General features: G+C 39.5%; 1 protein-coding gene across 2 annotated transcripts in view; it reads left to right on the top strand.

The window, feature by feature from the left end:
- Nucleotides 1–19,065, top strand: part of slit2 (slit homolog 2 (Drosophila)) — a 509,410-nt gene that overhangs the window by 403,472 nt on the left and 86,873 nt on the right. For both annotated transcript variants that reach the window (XM_069925076.1, XM_069925074.1), the window contains 5 exons: nt 2,472–2,622; nt 3,699–3,773; nt 5,831–5,974; nt 10,265–10,408; nt 13,262–13,428. In XM_069925076.1, the coding sequence (XP_069781177.1) occupies nt 2,472–2,622; nt 3,699–3,773; nt 5,831–5,974; nt 10,265–10,408; nt 13,262–13,428 (681 nt within the window). The remainder of the gene's footprint in view (nt 1–2,471; nt 2,623–3,698; nt 3,774–5,830; nt 5,975–10,264; nt 10,409–13,261; nt 13,429–19,065) is intronic.

The raw sequence follows: 19,065 nt of genomic DNA, 5'->3' as shown, positions 1-19,065 counted from the left end.
TCATTGGTATAAGAGTCTGAAACTAGAGGGCATAGGTTTTAGGGGAAAGATTTTATAGGGAGCTGAGGAGCACTTTTATCACAAAGTGGGTGATGGGCATGTGGAATAAGCTGCCAAAGGAAATGGTAGAGGTGGGTACAATTGAACATTGGCAAACATTTGGACAGGTACATGGATAGAGGGAAATGGGCTGAACACAGACAAATCGGACTGCCTTGGGCCAATAACTTAGTAGCCATGTATAGTTGGTCAAAGGGTCAGTTTCGGTGCTGTAAGACTCTGAGAATATATAACCTGGCACTTTGTTACAAAATATTGCAGACTGTCCATCCATTACTTCCTGCAGGATTCTGCCTCCAGCTCTGTCCTCATCTATGAATACACTGTGGTAGAATATTTATTCCATTTCTTTTTCAGCTTTGGCAACTGTGTAGCTGTGCATTTTAAACATTTTTTTGGTTGCTGCTTAACTACTGAAGATTAGGTTGATTCCAGGCAATATTTTTTGACGCATGTTGCAGCTGTTTTGCTTCTGAACTTTTAGTTGAATAACAGTGTATGTATGTGTGCCAGGTTGAATGCTATGTACATGTCTGAATCAATTCAAACTGTAACAACTTAAGTAATCTCGAAACAGATTTTGAGATTGAAAACAAGACTGTTTTCCATCAAGATCATTTTGTTGAAGAATGCTTCCCTGAAGTGAATTAAATACTTTTAAGTTTAAAAAAAATCTGGCGATAGTTCTTTATAGCCTTAGGAAAATTCAAGCCTTTTTGATACAATCCGTGACTTAAAACCCACCTCCACAACACATTGCCCAATATTTTTTATAAGCAGTATTATTTTGAAAGGACATCATGAGTTATGCCTTATTGATTGATGAATTAAAAGTGGATTTATTGTGATATCATGCCATGCCTTCAGTTGACCTTGTGTAATTCTGTGGGAGTTGTTGGACTTGTAGTTCGGCTCATTCCTATTGACATTATACTCTGCCTTGGTCAAGTTTGTCCTTCCGTTCAACAGTACTAATAAAAGATGATGCACAGAGTCTTACCACAGATGGATTGCCTGCTTTCTTTGCTTTCCTGAATATAAATGCAATTGCTCTGTCTCTCTTTCCTTCTGTGCTTCTTTACTTCTTACAGGAGTTCATCATTTTGGCTGTAAGTACAACTATGTGTGCTTGTCCACCTTCACATGCTCTTTCAGATCTGAATCAACACTCTCTCCTGAGTTATGTTACTTCCCTTTATGTTCCTACCTTAATGCTTCATAGACATTTCTATTGTTGAAAAGAAACCAAATGGCTGACAATCAGAACTGCCCCAGCCCCAATTCTCCTTTGTATTCCCCAATGTATCAAGTTTTTGGTGGTGCTTAGTTAACTAGTGAAATTCGTACCGAATTGGAGCAATATCCAATTGGAAAGAGTTATTCTTTCATGCAGGCATGTATATTGTTTGTGTTCAGTGTATAATTCACAATAGTTTTGCTGTGCATTAATTGAACGTAGAGATTGGTATGTTCTTTTGTGAATACTGATGCTTTTGTAACCCAGTTCCTGGCTGCTTCATTCTGTACCTCTTATAGTAGAATGCTCTGCCTTCTTTCCTCTACTACCTTCCCTCACATCTTTTCCTGACCTAGCTGATGCGGTTCTGAAATTCAGCGGGATTTTCCGTTGTGCTTGATCTAACCATGTGGTTGAAAGGTACGAATAAAACATGGTTCTGTCAAGCACCATGGAGCGTCACGTATGCCTTCTACAGCATGGCAAACTACAAACAATATAAGTACCAAGTGAGTGTGAGAGACAGTTAGAGAGGGGTGGAGGGAACTTCTTGTGAAGACCAACAAGGCTCAGGATGGTGGTTTTGCAACAGAGGATTTTTAGAGCTAGAGGTCAGTTTTATGACATTTATATTGTGATCATAGCTGATTCAATTTTTCTTGTAAAGAAGATGATAAAAAAATACAGGTGTATTTGATGGAGGAAAATGCAGATGAAGAGACAAAAGTATTGATTTCAGTAGATGTGTTACCCGAGATATAGAAGCATTGAATCTTTTTGAATACCCCTCCCTTCTTCCTGAGTGACTCAGGAGGGGGCACTACATTGAATTTAGTAATATTTATCAACACCACAAGCTGGCAAAAAGATGATTAGAAAAGGTGGTTTGTTGTCTCATGAAACGAGCAAAAGAGAGATTCTGCATTGAAAGGTCACCCTGTAAATGTTAGCTTTACACCTCTGGATCTTGTCTTGAATGGAATATAAAATTCAAGACCTGCATAAAATACTTCAGATCGTGAAGTTTTGCTGTGTGTAAGGTCTTTGTAAGATTTATCTAAGACTTTTTTCCCCTTGCTGTTATTGACCCCTTTATAAATATCTCCTGTTGAAACATCATATTCCCCGTTTACCAAATTGAGTAATCTGCAAATTTTGACCAAATAATCTGCAGGCACAGAGGATTACAGAGCCAAACTCAGTGGGGACTGCTTCATGGACCTCGCCTGCCCTGAAAAGTGCCGATGTGAAGGAACCACTGTGGACTGCTCCAATCAAAAACTGACCAAAATTCCTGATCACATCCCTCAGTACACTGCAGAGCTGTAAGTCAGCAAATCAAGCCGACCATCTCACACATTTTTCATCATTCTTTCTTATGTTTGCTTTAACGGTGAAATAAGGAAGCACAGAATTTAAGATAACTGCTCTCACAGCCTGTAGCTGAATGTAAGAAGTTATCCTTCTGGCAGAAAAGCATTTGGCTTTTTATTTATTTATGGCCAACTTATCCAAGGCTAGCATTTATTACCCACCCCCATTGCAACTATATCAGAGGGGAGTTAACATAAAGAGGTAACCATGTAAAAATATGGTATGTAAGTCTGCCCAGATGGGAGTAGCAGATTGTAGTTAAACAAGAAGGTCTGTGGATGCTGGAGTTGAATGTAATACACAAACATGCTGGAGAAACTCAGCAGGTAATAGCAGATTGCCTTCCCTGAAGGATGACAGTAAACCAGATGTGCGTTTTAAGGCAGTAGTTTCATACTTTTATTTTAATTCAATTATTTATTTCAGGTTGGCTTCCTCTGGTGCCCTGGTATGATTGAAGCTTTTGTCTGCAGGCCAATCATCCAAAATTTTCAATCGAAGCATAGTAAAAGCCACTGTGTTGTCGTACCCAGTGCTTATCATTGGGAATGCAAGGGAGAAAAGAAATTACACTAAAATGGTGTTTAAGAATGTTATTTTTTGAAAAGAATATTATCCATTTGGGTCTTCGCACAACAGGCGTAATTGTGTTTCTTATGAACTATTGTTCTCCATTTATTCCTGGTATATGTTAGATATCAATTTGTTAAACATTGAGCAACATTTGTGTTTTGCTTGTACAGTGAAGGATACATAAATCAGTATGCTAATCCAAGTACAAACCTTCCAATGGGGATTTCATTTTATAATATCAGATATTTATCTTTTACATAAAAAGGTTAGTCAAATTAGAAAAAAAATGCTCTTTGCTGCTTATTTTCAATTGAGAATATTTGAGGGGACATCTTTCAATATTAAACTGACAAAGGAAGGATGCGGTCTTTGAAGCAATTTTTGAATAGCTTGATTTTTTTAAATGTTCTTTTGACAACATTTTTCTAATTTATTTTAAAATTGAACACTCCAGGCGTCTTAACAACAATGAATTTACTGTGTTGGAAGCTACTGGGATCTTCAAGAAACTCCCTCAGCTCCGCAAAATGTGAGTTTAATTTCTGCTTTAATTCTCCCCACGTATCTAGATCAGCAATTCTTACTTCTGTCAGTTCTACTTTGTAAAAGATATGATTTAAGGCATCACGCAAGTGACCTATAGTATGCTCTTAACATAGTCATCGAGGTACACTGGACTTGGTTTTTTTAAACTCTGCCATTTCATTCTTAACCAGCCACTGTAAGTTCATCAATCCACTGGTACTGCCCTTGCAAAACTTTCAAAATAGTGGAAAAAACACAATGCTGGAGAAACTCAGCAGTTCAAAAAGTGTCCTTTATATAGGGAAAAGGTAAAAATACATAACCGATATTTCAGGCTTGAGTCCTTTATCAAGGTATGTTAATGCTATCTGGCTGGAGAATGCCCAGATGGAAAATCAGGTGTTGTTCCTCCAATTTACAGATGGTCTTGATGTGAGTGTGGGAGTGGGACACAGAACTGAAATGGTTGGCTATTGGGAGGTCTCTGTCACTGGTGTGGATGGAGAGAAGGTGCTCAGCGAAGCGATCTCCCAGTCTCCGCTCAGTCTCTCCGATGTAGAGAAGACCACAAAGAGAGCACTAGATGCAGTAAATCAATCCTCCAAGTACACAAGTGAATTGTTGTTTCACTTAAAAGGCCTGTTTGGGAGCCCGGACTTTGGTGAGGGAGGAGGCGTGGGGATAAGTGTGGCACCTCCCATGGCCACAGGGGAAGGTGCCAGGATGGAGATTGGTGGGGAGAGATGAGTGCACAAGGGAGTCACAGAGGGAGAGTCCCTATGGAAGGCAGAGAGGGGAAGTTTTGTCTGGTAGTGGGATGGTGTTGTAAAGTGCCGGAAATTCCGGAGGATAATGTGTTAAATGTTGAGGCCAGTGGGGGCTAGGTAAGGACAAGAGGGATTTTGTTTTTGTAGCGTCTAGGGAAGGGGGCTAAGGCAGATGAGCGGGAAATGGAAGAGATGTGGGCTGAGTTGATGGTGATGGAGGGGAAGCCACATTTGTGAAAGAAGGCAGTTATTTTGGAAGATCTGGACTGGAAGACCTCATCTTGAGAAAAGATGCTACGGTGTCTAGAGATTTTTGTGTTTTGTGTTTTACTTCAAAATAGTGGTCTCCATTAGGTAGTTTTAGCTCATGTTATTGAGAGAATAAAGAGCGATTCGAGAAACTTGCTTTAATTGTTGGGGTTGACTGCTGGTTAAGTATTGGGAACCAACTTAAACAAGTTTATGAGAATGATATGAGGAGCTGAAAATTGTGGTTTATTTCCTGGTTGAGGCACTAAAAGTAATTTTCAGGAATCTTTAGGATTTCTTATTAATAAATATTAATAACTTGGTCATGGGTGTGGAGAGTAGAATTGCCAAATTTACAAATAACACCAAGTTTGGGAAGTGTAAAGAGTGTGGTAGTAATAGTCCACAAAAGGGTATAGATAGTTTGATTGAATGGGCAAGCCAATAGCAGACAGGATTTAATACAGATAATTATGAAGTAATTTTTTTTCCCTTCTCTGTATTGCACAGTCAGTTTAGTTTGTTTTCATTTATTTATTTGTTTACACATATGCGTTGCACACAGTTTTTTTGCACTACCGATAAGTGGTAATTGTACTTCGCCAGCAGGAAAAAGAATCTCAGGCTTGTATGTGATATCATGTATGTACTCTGACAATAAATCAGAAATCTAATACCATTTGGCAGAAAGAACAAGACACACTTAGTAAATTCAATTATCATTGAACTCAATTGCCATTCAAAAACTATTTTGAAACCAATTGTTTGATGGGCTATTTCAGAGAGCTTCTATTCATTTCATAAAACAACCAGATTTTCATGAAGAAGTCATCTACAGTCCACATCCATTTAAATTATCCATCTCCTTGGTGGGTTTGTTGGTCATCAGTGCATTCTCTGAATGCTAGTCCAGTAATGCCTACCATTTTAATGATTGCTTTTTAAAAAAGCAAAGTTCACATACACAGACTTAATATCAAAGCCCAATTTATGAAGGTGCTTTTGATTCATTTTGTGAATTTATTTGATTTTGTTTGCTTTTCAGAAACTTAAGCAATAACAAGATCACAGATATCGAGGAGGGCGTGTTTGATGGTGCTTCAGGTGTAAATGAAGTCCTTTTAACTGCTAATCGCCTAGAATCTGTGCATCGTAAAATGTTCAGAGGACTGGATAGTCTTAAGACATTGTAAGTAAAATTGATTTGCCCTGACTTCTCCATTGAGCACCGATTTAGTTCATAACAAATGTTGTCTGAACATTACTTACTCTTTGCAAGATTTCTCATTGCCTATGTTATTATTCTTTTCCCCTACCCTGTGCCCCACCTTCTCCCATCACCTCAAATGACTTGTCCCTTTTATTTTCCTTCTGTCGTGTGCTCTGTTTTCAGAGCAGATTTTGGACATAGTTATATTAATTGAAGAAAATGGATTTTTGTTTATACATTAAAACTCCACTGAACCTCTATTCACACTGCTTTGCCTGCTTGAGCAATTAAATGGGAATATGTAAGGTCACGGGAAGTATCGTAGCACTGCAACATCCTTGTATAATATTCCTGTTTAAGCACACTCCTATGTTTCCCCTCAAGGTTTAGGACACTGAACCCAAGATGACTTTCTGGTTTTGCTCATAACAGTCTGAAATTTAATGTTTTAAGTTCATCAAAGTGTCCATTGGGAAAGGTGCTAGCGAATATGGTGTCTCGATGATCATAGAGTAAATTGTGCACAGTCTGTGGCACTCTGCTAGTCCAAAAAAATATATAAAAGGAGTTAATGATAGGGAGCATTTTGTGGCTCAATTGGTGGCAAACCTACTTCTGAATCAAAAGGTTGTGGATTAAATCCTCACCCTCCTGATACCTAAGTGCAAAATTGGGTATGATTCAACTTTACACCCTCTTAAACTTAACCAATAACGCAGTGGTTATAAGAAGAAGCTTTGGTTGCAACATTTAAGGCCAAGCTAGTAATCAAGCTAATGATCCTGGCCAATCATGTCAGATAAAATTAAAAACACTTCTTGGCCCTTACTATTTGAAGTACCATAGCAGGTAAAATTGGTTGCACAAGTCAACATTTCAAAAGTAATTCATAGTCTTCAATTTTGGGAATATGGTGACGGTTTATAGGTTCTTTCCTTTCAAAGGCTCAGTATTTTGAAAGAAGTTGGACGTCAACATTTTTTAACTGGGGCTGGGCAATAATGTGGAGAAAGCAAAGGACTTAACACAGTGGTGGATTTCTGGCAGGTGCCCTTCTGATAGGATTTCAATCATCACCTGGGTGTGTAAGCAAATGAATGATTGCTTCTTTTTCCCTTGACAAGGGTGGGTAGAAATATTTTGATTCTGAAAATCAATAAACATTTACCCATGCAGGAATACCTGAAATGAGACTTGAATAATATCAAACTACCTGGTATCATCAAAATTCAAAGCTATGTCAGATGTTCAGTTCTTGCTCCCAAAACCAGAATGAAAAGATTTCACTTCAAAGCAGTATAATTTTGCTCTTGCCCCAAAAGGGATAGATTTAGAAATATGGACAGTAGGAACATACCATATCCCAGAACCATCGAGGTAGAAAAGTGTATTCTCAAAATATTGATGATGAAAATATTCAACATATAGCCTGTAAATAAATAGTCTGTCGAGGAGGAGAAATATATGGTGCCTTGACGACATCCAAGAGTGCTTTCCAGCTGGAGAATTATTTCATGAAAAGTGCTTTTATCGACCACAAAATTGACTAATATGACCAATATTTTCTTAATGATCAGAGACTAGGAGTAACAGAGGAGCAAAGAACCTTGCTTGCAGATGCATAAATCACTGATGTTCAGTGCAAAACATTAATCAATGTATATTTGACTGATGGTTGAGAGCTCAGATGGTTACCTTCCTCATATAAAGTTATTGCTCATTCAAGGATAATGTCATCCATACAATTAATTACTCCATTCCCTTGGACAACCTGGTATTAAGTCATGTTCAGTTGCTCTTCACTAATAGGAGGGGACATATTCACCTAATACAATCCTGATTCAGCTCACATTAACAGACTGACTTTTTTTTAAATAATTCGAGAAATCCTAACTTAAGGAGAGAGAATTTAACATTGCTTTTTCATTTTTTTTTAATTTAGAAATACAGCACCACAACAGATCCTTCTGGCCCTCGAGCTCTGTGCTGCCCAAATACATCCATAACCTATTGACCCCGTAGGTCTTTTGGAAAGTGGTAGGAAACTGGACCACCTGGAAGAAACTCACACAGACATGGCAAGAATGTGAAAATTCCTTACAGACAGTGCTGGATTCGAACCCAGATCACTGGCGTTGTAATAGTGTTCTGCTAAAAACTACACTGACCGTGCCACCCTGCACACTAGGCCTTTACTAATTTGTTCCAGTCAAATGCAAGCTTCATATTATCAGTTTTGCAACTGATTTACATGCATGAACTGGATTAAGTAATTCAGTCAAAATAACTGGCCTGATTACCATACATTGACCTTAAGTGGAAAATGCAGAGTAGACAATGGTGAGAACAGTTTCAGGTGATGGAGTTGTTTCTTAGTCAGTGTTACGCACGATACGCACAGGTTAGCTTCACACACAATGCTCTTCATGATTGCTTTCAGGACCAAAAAATTGTTGCTCATGACTAATTTTCCTTGAGAAGGCATAGGTATAGTCCTTGTCCTGAACTGTTCAAATCCACATGGGAATGCACTCCCACTATTCCATTAAGTAGGGACAACTCAGATACTGAACCAGTAATGATGAAGGTTTGGTGCGATATCGATGGTGCTGCCATGCATCGTGTGCCTTTGCTCATGAGTTTTACCAGAGGGCTGTTGCTGTAAATAATATCTCTGCAGAAAGTAGAACCCAGAGAAAATCAAAGGAAATTGTCGGTGACAAACATAGATAAGTGGCTAGTGATGAGCATATCTCGGAAGATCATTCCTGGAACCAACACACCAATGGCATCATGAAGAAAGCCTCTACTTCCTCAGGAGTTTGCGGAGGAGCTAGTGGAGTTGTTCGTGAACCAGTACAGGCTTGAAGGGCCGACATGACCTGTTTCCGTGCTGTAAACGGTTATATGGTTATAATAGGCTCCTCTCACTATTACTGGGCAAGGCTACTGAACATAGCAGCTGATTTTGGATGATATGCTGAAAGATTTTTTTCTTGTGTTTTATAGAGGATGAGCTTTTTAAATGGTTAATTTGTAAAATGAATGCTGGATTTATAATGGTCCTTCCTACTAATGGTCAGCTAGCACACTAACAAAAAAGCTTTTAGTTTACCTTAAATTCAGCCATCTGAAGTCAGGTTCTTATTTTAAAGAAAACTTTGTGATCTCCATGTAGATGAAGGGCTGGGTTTTCCCAGTGTTGATTGAACATTTGGATTATTATTACAGCTGGAGAACAGGAAGGAGTTAGCATTAAAGAATCAGTCTGCCTGCTGCAAGTCATAAATAATGCCTTGAAAAGCCTCACCCTATTATCTTTCCAGAAATTGTTTTTAAAACGCACTCTTATTGCGGAGCGAGAAAGCTAAATGTGGTGCATGTGCTTTAGATTGGCAACTTTGTTCAATTCACAGGTTCATTTCCATGTTATATTAATAATTACATTCAGTTACCCTCACAAATTTTTAGAACCTATCTTTCTGGCTGCATCTCCATTAATCAATGCATATTGGAGATTAAGATGTATTTTTTTACACATAAAAGGATTCTATTTGAGTTAGTAATTTACTCTAGTATTGTATTGTGAGGCCCAAAGAGAGATCTAATGTTGAAACCCGATGGTCATTTTGAGGCACTGGTTAGTTTCTGGCCCAAGCTCACCTGTATACTTTCATAAACCATGAGAACACAAGCCATGGAGGCGGAATTAGGCTATTCAGCCCATCAAGTCTGCTCCACTGTTCAAAACATGGCTGGTGTATTTTTCCTCTTAACCCCATTCTCTTGCCTCTATCCATAACACTTGAAAGCCTTACTAATCAAGAACCTATCAACCTCCGCTTTAAATCCACCTAATGGCTTGGCCTCTACAGCAATCCATGGCAATGAATTCCACAGATTCACAACCTTCTGACTAAAGAAATTACTCCTCATCACTGTCCTTTTATTCTGAAGCTGTACCTCTGGTCCTAGACGCTCCCACTACTGTAAACATTCTTCCCATCCATTCTATCCAGCCCTTTCAATACCCGGTAGGTTCCATTAAATACCCTGTCAATCCAAGATGAACGTGACAGTTGAGACTACTTTTGAAATTAAACCTTGAGAAAAAATGTTTATATTTTAACACTTGAGTTGATCAGTGTGAACCACTATATTCTCAAACTCAATTATGTTTTGTTCCTGTCTGCCTCTGTGTAGGTTTGTGGCCCTTTCTTTGCACGGTTACTCCTGACTGTTGTAATAATCCTGTTCTCTATCCTGTAGAATGCTGAGAAGCAACAAAATTAGCTGTGTTAGCAATAACACATTCACAGGCCTGAGCTCTGTTCGTCTGCTATCACTCTACGACAATCAGATAACTACCATTTCTCCGGGAGCATTCGATACACTTCACTCTCTGTCCACATTGTAAGTTGTTGGGGAAAATGGTGAGAAAACAAAGGTGGGGGGGGGGGGGGGGACAATTCAATAAATTGCAGTTTCATTTTCAGTATTGATGACTTATGTTATTTGTTTGTAGGCCAAAGCATGTTAACCTGTAATCTATTTCAACATGATAAAACAAGCATACTTTATGTTTATTCATCTCCATAGATTTTTCAGCCTGAGTGTTGATTAAGTCACAGAGGGGAGTGGAATTTTCAGTAGTTTATTCATTTTTTTGGTAATGACGTGCAATCACGATAATCAGTATGGATATTAGGTGTGCTATTTGTGCATAAAAGGGATGGAGATCTGAAAATGACATATCAATGAAATAACCCTTGTAAAATGAAAATTCACTCTGAAAATGGCACTGCAGTGTCCCCATTTCATCTTCAGATTGAATTATTTTCTTTATTAAATCAGCTCAGTTTGACAATATGCTGAAGCTCATTGACAATTTGAATTAAAGCTAAATGAACTGTAGCCAACAACACAGTATTGTCTGAATTGGATGGTCCTTTTAAACAATATTTGCCATTAGAGTGCAAAGAAACTTTGGGTCTAGAAAAGCCATTTCCCTCAGCAAAGTTCACCCCTTCTGTAATTGTGTGGCTGCACATTGTGTTGTGGTTAGTTCTCTGGTTCAATTTGAATGCAAGTTTCACTTCCTCCCATCATGATTACCGGTAAATGGTTCCTTTGCATCTTCCATTACATCTCTCATGAAGGGAGAGGAGGCTCGAAAACAGACAAAATTTCATTTTGAGTGCATAATATTAATATTGAGAGTTAGGAACCATTGTCCACAGTAAAGTATGGAGTGAAGTAAAAACAGAAAGTAATCAAAATACTCAGCGAGGCAAAGAGAATCCATAGAGAAATAGAATTAAGATGTCAGGTTCGTGACCGTTCTTTACCTTGGGTATGTCAAGTGAAGTTCCTGATGTGCTACTCAAGCAATGTGCCCTTGAACAGATCACAGAAAAACAAGACCCAAAGTTACGTGGGAATTCTCCATTTATGACCCCATCGTCCAACTAGTTTCTTTGTTAGATATCCAATTAAATGTCTAAATTTTGATGAATTAGTCCAAGTTCATCCAAGATTTTAGTGTTTCTTTATCTGAAGGGCCTTTTTGAAATAGTTCATTTGGTGACCTCTTGTAAACCACTAATGTGTCAGACAAGCATAAGAAATCTTCAGGAACAAAAAGGCCATTTATCCCAGCCATGTTCATCTCTGCCACAGTTATTTGGGATTATTTGGGTAAGCTAACAAAGTATCAACTAAGTGGAACCCTCTCTTCTGCATTCAGTTTCCAGCTTTTCTCCTTCAGCTTTCTTATTTTATTTATCTAACTTCTCTTGAATGCTATTCTGAATGTTCATGTCTTGTTTCTTCTGAACTCTAAACATCCACTTCATCCCCTCTGGAAGTTCACCATGATGAAACCATGATTCATTTCCCACTTAGCCAGTTCATTCTTTCTGACACTACATAGAAATACAGGAGGTCCTGTGCCCATTCATTTTCTGTTCTGTCTGCAATCTGCAAGCCTTTAAACCCTAGTTTAGTGCCACTTAATCACTACTTCCTGATTGATCGTTTCTTCAACAGTTTTTTTAACAATCACTAGTCTCAACTTGATCTGTGTGTCTTTATTTCTTAATGCAAAAGGAGTGGTTGAGTTCTCATTGTTACTGCTGCAGAAAAAAATTAATGTAAGCAATCCCTATTCAGGCAGATTCATCCAGTGCATAGGAAGTTCACCTTATGAGTATCTATTTTTGATCTTGAATTATAAACTATGGTGTAGAGCACACATGTCAAACTCAGGCCCGCGGGCCAAATTTGGCCCATGATATAATTATATTTAGCCCGCAAGATCATATCAAATATGTATTAGAGCTGGCCCGTTGGCCGCTGCACCAGTATAGCGCATGCACAGCAAATCCCAGAATGCTTTGCAAATGCATTGGCGCCGGCCCGTCAGCCCGCTAATCGCCCCCACCTCCTCTCTTTACTTTCATTAGCATCTGTGACCTGTCGCCCAACTCACATGTAATAAACCTCTTACGAAAAATGGCCAAACGAAAGACAGAAAACAGGACCTTTCAAGACAGGTGGGAGGCAGACTATATGTTCATCATTTTAAAAGACAAACCTGTTTGTCATTGAAGCAAGTTGTTATTTTTTTGACTTGTTGGCTTGTGAAAAAAAATACATTTAAAAGGAGCTTAAAGGCTATAGAGAAATATTATTTATTGAATATTTTATTTCTCATTTGTTAATGCTTCTTCTGGAAAGAGTTTAACCAAAACTATTATTAAACATTTATTTTAATATGAAAAAGTTTAACATTACATATGTTGTAAGAAGAGAAAACATGCAGATGTTGTTGAAAATTTTCAATAAATATTTAGTTTGGCCCACGACTTAGTCCAAGTTTTTAATTTTGCCCCTCTGTGATTTGAGTTTGACACCCCTGCTGTAGAGGGTCATTATCAACTTGTACATTTCACTAGATAATTCTGAGATGCAAATTATTCTGGTCATTCTTGTCTGAATGAATTTGTTAGTTACACTGATATTTGACTGCACTTCGGACAGTTCTATTGGTCATCAGTGAGTTTAGATCAGCAATGCTCTGCATACTATTTCAAATAAGCTTTCTCTTATTTTTTATTACAATGTCCATGAGATTTTAGGTTAAAGCATGGGGTATATTGAAGACCAACTTTTTGGATTAAATGTTCATGTTGTTGAATTGATAATGTTTCATAACTTAAATTTAAGGCCCTTATCTCAATTAATAATATTTGCTGGTCTCTCTAGAAATCTTCTGGCAAACCCTTTTAACTGCAATTGTTACTTAGCCTGGTTGGGTGAGTGGTTGAGAAAGAGGCGCATTGTCACTGGGAACCCTCGCTGCCAAAAGCCCTATTTCTTGAAAGAAATTCCTATCCAAGATGTAGCAATCCAGGACTTTACATGTGATGATGGTAAGTCTCCTAGATGTATCTTGACCATGTTTAATCTCAAAATTCTTGACAACTCATGAAACAGGTGGCAATGATTCATGTCAGCATCAACAGCCAAGAAGTTGATCACAGTGAGCCTGATCATTCAAAATTTAAGAGTCCTTTGTTGTCAAGTAATATTACACGAAATTGCTTTCAGCCTGGTGTAAGGCAGACTAATATTCGCCATTAGTGTTGCCCTGCGCCCCTTACAGTAAGAGAGAAATAAAAGCAAAACAGAATCCTTTCAGAGTCGCTGAGTGTCCATGGATTCGCCTCCAGCAATCCTACAGGTTCTGCAGCTACACAGACTCCTGTTCGATCCACTAGGCAATCCAAGCTCAAGATCCAAACCTCCAAATCTATCAGGAAGATTTCAGCAGCTGAGGCCCTTCGGGAGTCCTTCTTGCCCTCCTCATCCTCTTGAATCCCAGCTCCAATAACTAGTTTCCACAAGCCAGTCTCCAGTACTCTACAGTCCGTGCAAGTTCCCCGATCATACCTCCCACAGTTTATGTGGGCCCTTCAGTCGCTAAGCTTCTCTTTGGACTGCCACAGTGGTCACCATCTTGTAGGAGGGTGCTCTTTACCGTGCTGGTCTTTTTCTCCTCCTGAGTCTGCAACCCCCTCGAGGCCACTGCTAACACAGGTGCCACCATCTTGGGCACGGACCTTGGCGGTTGCAAGATTTTCCTTACAAACACCATCAGCTCCTTTAATAGGCTATTTAAAGCCAGTACAGAACTGCCGGCATTAGGACTGGGTGGTTGAACTCTTCAGAGCAGCGCTGTGCCTCCACTCTCCACTTTCCCCAGGTCTGCACCAGCTGCAGCGCTGGTGTCATAGTAGCTCTGGCAGTGCCGCCATTTATTTCTAGTTTGTCCTACTAACCAACAGCCACAGCCATGGATCCTAATATTTAACACCATTTCTGTTCAGAAAGTGGGCAACTCAGCTTTGGGACAAGGCTATGATCGGGCAAGCCACATTCCGATACCTCACTATGTCAGTAGGGGTAGGCCCATGGGAAGTACCAACATTTAACAAGGAAGCAAGTGCCAGATTGTGAACAGAAGGCTGTTTGTAAAACCAAAGGCCAGACCAGCAAAGAGTTCAATTTTGCAATTGATTTTTGCAAAGCACTGTAAGATTTCCCCAATTGAATTTAGTCCTAATACTCAGAGAAAAAAAATTCTGAGCCATAAAACAAATATTTTAGTGAAACAGATACAATGTAATAGAACCTTCAAACCCCTCCCTGTATCTCCCCTCAGTTCCCTCCACATTATTCCCTGCTTCCCCCAAATTAATTGCTCAGGTGGTCTTCAGCACACTCTGGGAAGGTCTGCACCTTGGAGAGTTCACCAGTTCAATGAAAAATGCATAAGTGCTAGAGATGCTGGAATCTTGAGCAAATAGTGACAAACTGGAGGAACCACAGCAGGTGAGGAGGCAGCGTCCACAGAGAGAGGCAATCCAGCATTTCGGGAAGTCAGCATTTTGCGTCGGGACACTTTAGTGAGACTCAAAAAAACAGGTGTGGCCCAAAGCACAAAGTATTGTTGAGAATATCTTCTTTGGCTTGGCTTCGCGGATGAAGATTTATTGAGGGGGTAAAAGTCCACGTCAGCTGCAGGCTCGATTGTGGCTGACAAGTCCGATGCGGGACAGGCAGACACGGTTGCAGCGGAAAATTGGTTGGTTGGGGTTGGGTGTTGGGTTTTTCCTCCTTTGTCTTTTGTCAGTGAGGTGGGCTCTGCGGTCTTCTTCAAAGGAGGTTGCTGCCCGCCGAACTGTGAGGCGCCAAGATGCTAAACATGACCCATTGAGTTCCTCCAGCAGCTCACTGCTCAACCTTTGTGGCCTATTAATTGATAATTAGGATTACATTATTATTGACGGCAATGCAGTGAGCTCATCTATGATTCCGTAGTTGCTGAGACTGAATCATTTTTCAAGTTTCAATGTACAACAGCTTTTTAACATACAGTTCATAGTCTGAATTTTTTGCTCTTGACCAACAAAGAACGCATACTTCACCTGTTTCTGGAAATGTAGTTACATTTTACAGTTTGCACTTAAACCCTTGGAGGTGTGGAGACCAATTCATTATGTGAAAAGCAAGAGTACAACTGATATAATCACCATTTAAGCTGAGTGGAGTTTCTCTCTGCAAGCACATGTACATAACACAGTGAATTGAGTGTTTTGTGTTGATGCAAGTAACTCAATTCTTATGCATGTGAGCATCTCATGCAGTGTGCTATGTCTGAGAACAATCTGCAGAGCTGTATTTTTCTTTATTCGCACCTGTCTTTCCTGTCACACACTGCTCATGCGTGTCGATATGTGTTTTTAGTGTTGTGATTTCCTGGAAAGCTCATCTTAAACATCAACCTGCATTAATTTAGCATCATGAATAAAACATTAGATGCAGTTTGTTACTGTGCTTTGACTGTGCTTTGAAAGCTGTAGTAGCTTTCCCTCAGGATAACATGATAATTATTTTTCACCAAGGGCAAGGGAAAATCGATTTCCACAAAATCCATGCATCTAAAATGTATCTGGATTGTGGATGACTAATTCCCAAGTGCATTTTACTATTACTGGGCATCTGTTTTCCAGGTGCACTGATGTGAAAATGGGCAAAAACACAAGGCTTCATAGAGGGAGGCAGGAGACCATCTTAGATCATCTGTTTCTTTCACACACCTTTATCAGTAGCCACCATTTAATTGGAAGATCATTAGCTGATTTTCCCCTGAATTCACTCCTTATTGCCGTTTGCCTTTGAATCTGTAGGCTCGAGCTACACCAGCCAGTTTGGCGCTTGATTTAACTGCAGAATTTCATTCTCAATTATTTGTCCACCTTTCTCATTCCTTCTTTTGTTTGAAGAAACTCTACTCTACTTAACTCTGCCTGCTTAAGAGCAGGCAGAGTTGAGTTGGCAAAAGAAGGCCAGCAGACTGGCACAGACCTCCGGATCTAATCTCCCCAGTGTCTTTTTCAAAATAAAAATAAAAAAAAATCTTTTGCTGGAAAGTGCTGAAATGTTCAAACCTACATCTTGCATGTACATGCACATTTTGAATTGTAACATTTCCTGGCAATTTACTGCTGTGCCTTCTCTTACTTAAAACATCACCATTTCTTGCTGTAAATGATTAGTTGCTTCCTCCATCAAAACTCATTCCCAAGCGCTTGCTTCAGGACCTACCCATAAACTCTAGTCCTTTTGCCGATAACCCCAACAACTCTGAATCAGCCATCAAAGCTATTTTATTTTAAATAGCAAGGGTCAAATAATAATTCCCATTGCCACTTCTATCTCCAGTCTTCCCACATTTTATTCCAAAATTAAATCTATTCTCATCAAAAAATATATACAAAGTAAAACAGTGCAAATCTTTTTTTCACATTCTTAGTGTCATATAGGGCATTATATTATTAACTATTAATTTTGTTACATAGCACAGTTGCCACTAATATGGCCCCTTGTTTACTACCCATTATTTGTTTGAGGCCCTCAATGTTTGGGACCAGAGGGTCTCTACACTGTTATCTTTTGCCACAGAGCTCTTACACTGGCTGAGCCAAACCAGAGTATGTTCCTCAAAGCGTACTTATGCAGTCTGGAATGTGCCAGTTGGCAGCACTCCCTCACTGACATCTAGCTGTGCTGGAAGACCAACGAGTTTCGGGCAGACCAAAGAGCATCTGGAAGATCATCAAGTTGCGCAGTACTGGATGTTTGTCTCTGCGAGCATCCCCAGAAATAACCTGTAAAATAAAGAGTCCTTTGTTACACTGTTGGTGGGGTGAACCTTGACAAGGCCACTTGCATCCTTCTCCACAGCCTCTTTGCAATCTGCAGTCTGCAAAGAGATGGACAGTTGTCTCCTTCCCATCACCTTGAGGGCAATGTGCATTGGGGGTGATATTCCAGTCATTATTAAGATTTCTTTAGGTTGGCACAGCACAGTTAGCATAGCGGTTAGCGCAACACTGTTACAGCGGCAGCGATCGGGATTGGGTTTTGAATTTGGCGCTGTCTGTAAGGAGTTTGTACATTCTCCCAGTGTCTGTGTGGATTTTCTCCAGGGGCTCTGGTTTCCTCCCACCATTCAAAATGTACTGGGTTGTAGGTCAATTGGGTGTAATAGGGTAGCAGGGGGTTTTGGGCTAAAAGGGCCTGTTACTGTGCAAAATGTTTAAAAGAAACCAGGATAATTGACTAGTCCCTGTCAAATTGTTATTTCCATTCCAATATCTGCAATGAACTGCCACAGCTCCTTTTTCACATCAAACTGATTCCTTGAAACTCTTTTTAAAGAAATGGGCAGCACAGTGAACATGGCATTTAGTGCAATGCTATAATAGTGCCAGTAACCTGGGTTCGAATCCAGCGCTCTCTCTAAAGAGTTTGTACTTTCTTCCCATGATGTGGATTTCCTCCATGTGTTCTGGTTTCCTCCCACCCTTCAACAATGTATGTGATTTAACAGTTAGTTGCTGTATTTGGGCAGCATGGGATCGTGAACTGGGAGTGCCTGTTACCGTCCTGTATCTCTACATTTTAAAAAAAAGCAAATCAAAATGATTATTCATCTATATCTGATAAAATTAACTCAAGCACCAATGCAGTATGAAGATTAAGATGATTCACAATTGTTCCCAATTTAATTTTAGTAAGGTTAAACCCATTTTTGCCACATAAACTCTTCCAGTTATGGTGATCCATCTGCCAGGTGGCTAACTTGGAAGGAGAACCAAATAAGGTGCTGTATGAAACATTAATTCTGCCTAATCTGATCATGTTTCTGAAAGCCAAAAAAGGTCAAAATGCCCCCAGTGAAACCGAAGCATTGTATTCTGTAATCTCTGGCTCAATGGCCCAGATTTTGCAACATGAAAGTGGTAGCAACATTAGAAAGTTCCCACGTGTAATCTAACGCTGCTTTAGCCCTCTTCCCGAAGCTGCATTATTGTTGCAGGTTTGCCCTGTGCAATTAAGGGGGATAAAAACCTATTGAAATGATGAATATTTCAAATGTTTACTAGAGCTTTGCTATAAAATAACCTGCAAGTTTTACACCTTATTGCATGAAATCTTGGCATCTTCAAGACATAACTGCTGAGTAGCAGCCCTCTTGCGCTGAACAATTAGATTTGCGTGAAGACAAAGTTTTGGTGGAAGACCTGAGCAGGTCAGCATCTCCGTATAGAAATGGTCAGTCAATGTTTCAAGTCTGGTCCCTTTATCACGTCTGGAGGGAGGGAGGTGACATGTTTAGGAAGAGGGAATGAAGCTGGGCAAGGGGCCCACAGGTGATAGGGTACAGAAAGTGTGAGAAGTGAAGAGACAGGAAGGGGGGGGGAAAGTGGGGAAAATAAAAGTCAGAGAGAGGGAGATTTTTTCTTTTTTTTTTACACGAGTAGGTAATGAAGAAATGAAAACAATGGGATCAGATGAAGATGGGGGGAGGGTTTACTTTAAATTAGAAAAAAAAATCACTGTTCATGCTATTAGGATTAAGATTTCCAAGAGGAATGTGTTGAACCTCAAGTTTATATTTAGCCTCACCCTAACTAATGGATGAGGCCAAGAGCAGATAT

Source organism: Narcine bancroftii, chromosome 3 (genome assembly GCF_036971445.1).
Source record: "Narcine bancroftii isolate sNarBan1 chromosome 3, sNarBan1.hap1, whole genome shotgun sequence".
Classification (NCBI taxonomy): Eukaryota; Metazoa; Chordata; class Chondrichthyes; order Torpediniformes; family Narcinidae; genus Narcine; species Narcine bancroftii.
Note: the sequence above shows the minus strand (reverse complement) of the source record. Positions and strands in the feature narration are given on the sequence as shown.